Raw genomic sequence first — 7,500 nt, forward strand, 5'->3', positions numbered from 1 at the left:
TCGCGATGCGGCCACGTTGCTTTGCTGGGTTGGACGTTCTCTACTTACCACCATTCCGCAGGTTAGCGTGATGCCCCGTCCGCAGTACGTGTTCGGCACGATGTCTCCATAACCGACACAGAGAAACGTGATCGCGGTAAGCCACATGGAGTTCAACAAATTGGCATGCTCCTCGTCGTGAAACCTGCGCGCCCGCGTTCGTTACCGGCACGGGTCGGAGAACGGTCGAATAGAAATGGTGCGAGGGTTGTTGTTTGTTTGTTAATTTCGTTCGGAAATATTTGACAATCATCCCTCACCAACAAAACCCCGAAAACCCTCAGCAAGCCAGCTCTAGATATCGATTCGATTGCGGAAGGAACAAGGCGAGCGCCCTGCGCGTCCTCCAATGTGGGGGTGTAAAAGGGGTTTCGGTTTTTTTGGGGGGGAGTTGTGGGTTGGGAACTCTTCCGTGTGACATAATGTGTGTCAGCGCAAATCAGCGTTCGTGGGCGCGAAGGAAAGGGAGAGTTGAAAGAACCGAAAGGGGTCTTAATCAGCATTAACGTCGATTGAGAGGACGTTTGAGTGGCGGATCGTCAATGTTCGATCGTACCTCAATAAGGAAAACACAAACACAGGCACACATACAAACGCCCACTGACAGGGAGAGAGAGAACACAGATCCGAGATCGGCATTCACGCTGGCATGTATTTTTATCGACCCCAAATCGTTTAGTTTTATGTATTCGTTTGACCAAAGGATCAGCCCAGCGCCGGCTCGAGGCGCGGGGAACCACAAAAATGGTTCGTCAATTTTTATGAGCCAGCCGGCGTTTGTGGTAAACCCGTGTGTGGTTAAGCTGTTGATTATGGTGGAGGTGGTGGTGGTGGATTCTTTTTTCACATGTGATACATGTTTAAAACAGCGAGGGATTGTTGGACGGATTTTTATGCTTCTCTCCCTCCTCTGTATTGAACATGTTGGAGCGGCAATCGAATCGAGTGAATTTGTATTGTTCCTGCTTATGATTTATCTTTATTTTGATGTTTCTCAGCTAAACTTTATGCGATGGCATCACCATAAGCCATCGCTAACCACGTGGCAAACTTAAACAAAGCATTGTAAATGGTTCTCCCTCTCATTAGCGCCCTGTTCGTTTGAACATATTCGTTCGAAGGTAAATGGTGTGAAATGGATTGACAGTTAGAAAGGAGAGCATAGAGAGTAGACAGAAAGTAGTAACAGTCAGAGTTAGGCACATAGAATGGATACTCGACACTAATTAGTACGGAATAAGCGAACACAGACTATGAAACGAAGTGACCCTGCGCGTGACAGCGGCCCGTGGCCCGCGTCCCGTTTGGCAGTAGCAACCAGGGTCAACAAACATGAGGTAACCGGTAGAAAACATAACGAACAGCAATTCACATTCATCCTTCATTACCAATCAGCATCCGATGCATATGGAACAACGAATGTACACATTCGAAATCAAACAACAAAACACATCGATTTACTGGAACAATAGAACGATTTCGCGTCTCGGCCATCGGTCTAGGTAATGATGGAAGGAAAATATTGATCTTGCGGTGGGATGGTTCTCGAGACAGAAGAGCAGAAAGAGTGGCTCGATGAGTGGCAGAAAGATGGGCGGAGGGGGAAAAAAACGATGAGTAATCAAATGATAAAGCGATTTTCGCTTCTGGGATGAGTAAAGCTTTGCGAAAGAAGTCGAAAATTGAAAACACGAGGCAGCGCGATAGGAGGAAACGGAAGAAAAAAGAGAAGTAATCTTCTGATGAGAGAAGATGAGGTGATGCGGGTATGGAAACGAAAGAGCAAATGAAAATGTACGGAACAAGAGCGATTAGAAGAGTAAGAAAATCGGAAAAAAGTAAAGTGTGTCTTTAACGGAGGGAAGAGTAGATATCGCGGAAGTGTCGGAGTAATAGCTGGATAGATACGGAAGAAAAATCGTGTTACTTTCGTGTTTTATGTTAAGCTTACGATGACCGTCGATGATCGGATATGTTTGTAAAAGTGTTTCAAGCACGCTGAAATGTCTGTCGTTTTTCTACCTAAACTCGCTCCGGCCTGTAGAGTGTGGTCTTGTGGTGGCGTTTTGAGGTGCTCTTCGGTACTACCCTAAGCTGTTGGCTGTTGCAGATCTGTCCGCCCGCTAAGGGTGCCAGTAAGCGACAAGAGGCATCTAGTTGGCATTGACTCGAATCGACGATTCAGAGTAGCGATGAGTGTGCGAGGTGTGTTGTTTTACTCTACTCATCTCTATAAGAGTTTGGTGAAGCGAGTTTTTTTTTAATTCTATGCGTTGCATGAATGTTATCGAAGCAATTGAATTAAGCGGAGATGCATAAAGGCTGTTGGCTATAGGGTTATGATTATTTGCTGATGAAAATCTACTGTTCTATGCAAAGAATTGAGATTGAAGATAATGTTTTGGATGCCGTAGACACTTGTAGGACGTACTTCATCTTTAGAATGCGATTTGATTTGCACAAACACGTTTGTCTGATTATCATTGTACCATCATTATGTAAAACATCTACTTGGTGGCATAAAATGCCCAAAATTCGCCGCCGATGACCTTCAGTTAATACCATTTGCTCCTGTTCCTCCAAGCCTCCTTGTTGGGATAGCTGGCATGCCAACCAGTTTATACCACGAACGCAAACCAACGCTGTTGCGTCGTTGCATTGTTTATGCTTAATCCTACGATTATTGTGCTCGTCTCATATCCGATTTTCTCAAGCAAAACAGACTGTCCCACGTCCTATTCTCTGAAGTAATCCAAACACCCAAAAAAAGGGGGGAGAAAAGGGCAAAACAATGCGAAAGGATTGTAGCCATTGCGGACTGTGAGTTCGGCACTGGGAGACAAAAACAAAATTGGGTCGCACTGGAATTGGGGCCGCCTTTAGGGAGACATATGATAGATATCCCTGCATATGGACACTACATCCTTGTTTGGCACCAGCAAAGTAGCCGAGAGCAAATGGGAATAGGACACAAAGATAGATGTTATGGCTTGATGAAGCAAGCCGAACTGGTTTTTCCTCTCTCCCTCTCAATAATCTATCGCTAGTCTTCAAGCACTAAAACATGGCCCCTAGGCAACTCGATTTTGCGGCCTTCTTTGGCTGCCATTGAAATGCTGGCGATGCTTGTTGAATACATTTTCTCACGCCACGAGATCCGTTTATGGTAGAAGGATTTCGTTTTCCCTTGACACTCCAGTAACAGTTGCCCGTAAGAAATGGCTTTTCCCTACCTAAAAAGACCATCTGCTTCGTCTATAGCAAAACCCTTGGCAAATACCAAGGGCCGTACGCAGTCGTTGACGGGACGGGCTGGTATGCTCGCCGTGGGTTGAGTGATTTTCAGTTTTTATTCCGTTTCAGTCGCCATTTTTGGTAAATAATTAGCAAAAACGTAGCAGTGGGCTGGGCTGGGCGCGCAACAGAAGTAACGAAATGAAAAATGGATGATATTTCATTTTTTGTGTCGGACTTGAGGCCGAGATTAATTTTCTGTTAGCAGACGTGGCCTCGTCTGCTGCTCTGCGGAACAACCCGGGTGTGGGTACACACCATTCCTGGCGACGTGACATTACTTAGAACGTGAGAAATCGTGCTCGAATCGTGGACCGTGAGGTCACGTGGTGGTTCTGTCCGCCCCGTGTGCCTCACTTCATCTCTCACAATTAGGGTTTTTTCCTTATTCGTTGCATTTAAATTTTCATTACAAAAAGTTTCCCTCTCTCGCCATTCGGATTTGGGGTGGCCTCTGTTCCCTTCACTGCGTTACAAAATACCAAATTGACAGTTACCAAAATGGGGGCGATAAGCTGGGGGCCATGGCAGCCTGGATGATTTTTTTCTCTTCTTTATGCTCCCCGTGGCCACAAGTGGCGTTCACACGAAAACGTTTTATTGAGGGGTCATGACGGCCTCCAGCGTACCGTGGTGACCAGCTGAGGGGCGACTGGTACGCTCAAGCTGCTCGCGTATTGATGTGTTTGATGAATTTGTGCGCGTGTGTTCGTGATGGTGACCTTGGCTTGCCGTTAGGCGCAAAATGGAGCAAAGCACAAGAAAAAAGAAAAGAAAAATGACAAAAAATTAAGTCAAACGAAGGTGGACCTCAGCAGTCATTTGCATAAAATTTCCTTGGCAAATTATAAATGCTGATGAGGTTGCCGGTTGTGGGGTTGGCGATTGGGTTTTGCTTGTCCCGAGATTCGGTTTGAGGTTCGTGGTAGAAAGATTACCTCAAAATTTATGCTTTGGTTCGTTGGTAGGCTTTTTTGTGGGGGTGTGTCTGCGATGGTTTTCCGTGTTTTGCTATCCGTTTCCGTTGAATGTTTGGAAACATTGTAAAGAACGGTATACTGGACGAGTGAGTGTGGGAGAATATGAATGTTAATTTTGCACTAATCACAAGAAAAGTAAATAAATTATGCATAACGTTTGCGGGATTATGTTCCGATGTTGCCTCTCCTAGAGCCTTGTGTTGATTTTTATCTAGAAAATCCCTTCCACAAGACTCCAGATTCTATGCAGCATAGGTACGGTCCTAGCCGAATAAATACTGCCATGTGTTGAAAAGCGTCTTACTCAACACTGCAAACACCGGAAGCGGAAGAAATTTATCGAAATAAGAACACAACACGCTCGGCAGCACGCCTGGACGCTGTCCAACCGGTTCCTGGTTTGGGCGAAGGGAGCGAAATCAAATTGTCGGCTTCAGTGTGGCTTCCGGCCGATGTGAACGTGGGCAGACGCATACCAGGCAAGTGGACAGATGTACCGAGGAAGTGTGGAATTAGTGTAAAACGACCGGAAAAGAGGCATCATCGTCGCCCGGAGAAACTACATTTTAATGGTGAGTGACAATCCGCACGACAGCCGGGTGGTTTCCGGTTGACCGTGATGAGTGTGGTGTGGTCGAGCAGCACATTAAGCATGTCTTCACGGTCGATGCAACACTCTTCCGGCAGGACAGCACCGCGTGGTACCGTTTCACGAGGATAATGATAGAAAAATGAGGTGCTTCCTTCTGAAAGGAAGAAGTGCTTCAAAGAGGAGGGCCAAAATTGGGGAAAAAACCTTCCCAAGATTTTTATGCAGTCTATTTGTATTGAAATACCTTCAAAATCATGCATTATAAGGTGTTTTTTTTAACGATATTTTATGTGTCCCCGACATGAAACACTGGCGCCTCCATTTGAGCACGTGAAACACTGGCGCCTCCATCGAGAAATTAAACTTCGTGGATTAATGTGAATTTCTGTAACTATTATTGATGCCACGCTACCGCTAGTTGCTGTAACAGAAATAATCTGTTTAAAATGCCTTTTTGTAGCCTATTTTAATCGAGATTCTTCCCTATGGAAAGCGTTATCTTATTTTCCATGCACGTTCGTGCAGTACTGCCATTGACGAATGCCAAAATAATTATCAATTTTACATTTCGAGCTGAAGGAATGTCGAACGCTTTTATGGGTCACGGCCTTCTGCTGCGCGTTCCAAGTAAAAAGACACACGGCGCTAGCGGCTCGTCGTGCGAATCGTAGAGTGTGGGCTTAAGGAGACCATTCCTCACGCTCGATTCGGAAGAAAAAGGGGGGCAAGCTGTCAATGGCAAATCGCGCAAAAAGTATTGATTTCCTGTTCTTGGAATGTTTTTTTCTCCCGTTGTAGCCCGCTGACACGAACGAAGATTGACGGTTGCAAGAATGTTGGTCGCGTCAGGCGAGAAGCGTTGCAGCTGGTGCGGTTCCGTGCATAACGCTGAGAAACAAATTGCAGCCGAGCACACCACTAGGCAGACGATTTTGAAGATGGATGGTGATGGATTGGTGTAGTTTACTTGGCCGCATCGGAAAGCTAGTTTTCTTCACGTTCATTTCGCAGACGATTGCCACTTGCCTTGCAGCTGCCTTCGCCGATAACATCGATGTTGCATTGCAAGCCATCGAACCACGATGGGATAGTGTTATCGCTTCTCAAACTCAGCTGTTCGAGTGACAGCAAAACTAATAGGCAATAGGGGAGAGGTTCCGCAAGTTTCATGGGTCGATACGGTTTGATGGATTGTAGTGGCAGCTTCGCACACATGGTTTCTCGTAAAGAAACTTTTAATGTGCTGTGAACAATGTAGAAAACATTATAACCTATAGCTGCTGAAACAAAGTGTGAGTTTCAACGCAATATGGGCACACGCTCATTGTAATTCGCGTCGTACAAAGTTATACGACACTGTATGTTACTTCATAAAAAGCATAAAACATTGTAAGGCAGCCCCTCCCGTGAGAAAACATTTTCCTTTTTAAAATGAACATCCTTTTGCAATGTGCACGCACGTGTGTTTGTGTGGCTAAGCACACTCTTAGCTCAGCATAATTATGCCGCAAACATCATCATTCTGGCGCTCGAAAGAAGTAATTGATGCAAGAGCTCATCAAGACCGGCTGCCTGGCTGTAAAGTGGCGCCTGACTTTGTGTTTTTCGCTTCGAGCATGGCGCATATGGAGCGTCTGGGTAAGGAAATGTAAAGACGAACAACAGGAAAGTGTATGAAAAGCCCTTTCTTATTGCATAAAAGAGGTTGGCGAGGAAAGAAAGCAGCCCTAGTGGTCTCGCCCCGGGAGCCGTTCTTCCTCAAGTGGTTCGTTACATAAAGATACATTAAATCATTACCACAACGAGCGCACGGGGTAGCACAGTTTTCAAGAGTACATTGACGAACAAGCCAACTGAAACAGCTGCTACTGGACGCCAAGAGCCATGCAGCAATGGCTTCAGGACGTTTCGCTTTTGTCGCTCTTCATCCACTTCATGGATATTCAGTTTGTCAGCGTGCAGAAGAGGATTGGAACCGGGCTGAAGGCACAAAAGATCTCCCTTCGTTATCGTTTGGCGGAACAAATTGGCAAACGGCACAAGGTCACTAGTCCCAGTCCCATTGGGCTGCATCCTGCGCCACCATTGTCCCGGATGCGGATGTGGATAATCGTTTTTATGCAACATTACACCAATTATGATAAGCACTTTAAGCACGACGGGCGCCTGTTTCGCTTTGCATCGCTGTCAGTTGCAATGGCTGCAAGCGGGTGGCAGCAGCCCGTTCGGTTGTTTTACAGCAAATTTATTGCCGACTCACGATAACGCTAGAATGACATTAGTTTATTTCATGTCGGGGCGTGATTTGTACTTGCGTAGTGTTTTATTTCCGGAACACCGATTTACCGTCGCGGTGTTTAGTGTTATGGCGGTGGTCTTTGATAAGCGTAATGATTGAACGTGGCCATGATGATGCCAATGCTTTACTTTATGTCGCTTTAATCGGTATTTTGTGTGCTCAACTGGCAGCGAACAAGGTCGGTTGAGACTGGCTTGAATGGAATAGAATGGTTTTTCGTATGCGTCGTCCCAATCGAATGATTATTTCTAAATTGAGTTTTATAACTTTCCAAGCGATTGTGTTGAGTGTTCACT

At 45.7% G+C, this 7,500-nt stretch overlaps 1 protein-coding gene across 7 annotated transcripts in view; it reads right to left on the minus strand.

Annotated features, from left to right (window-relative positions):
* The window catches only part of LOC126578180 (small conductance calcium-activated potassium channel protein), a 104,836-nt gene that overhangs the window by 19,776 nt on the left and 77,560 nt on the right, over positions 1 to 7,500 (minus strand). For 2 of the 7 annotated variants that reach the window (XM_050240499.1, XM_050240497.1), the window contains exon 8: positions 49 to 184. The exons of the other annotated variants lie outside the window; for them this stretch is intronic. In XM_050240499.1, the coding sequence (XP_050096456.1) occupies positions 49 to 184 (136 nt within the window). The remainder of the gene's footprint in view (positions 1 to 48; positions 185 to 7,500) is intronic. 7 annotated transcript variants of the gene reach the window in all.

The sequence above is a fragment of the Anopheles aquasalis genome, chromosome 3 (assembly GCF_943734665.1).
Source record: "Anopheles aquasalis chromosome 3, idAnoAquaMG_Q_19, whole genome shotgun sequence".
In the NCBI taxonomy this organism is placed as follows: Eukaryota; Metazoa; Arthropoda; class Insecta; order Diptera; family Culicidae; genus Anopheles; species Anopheles aquasalis.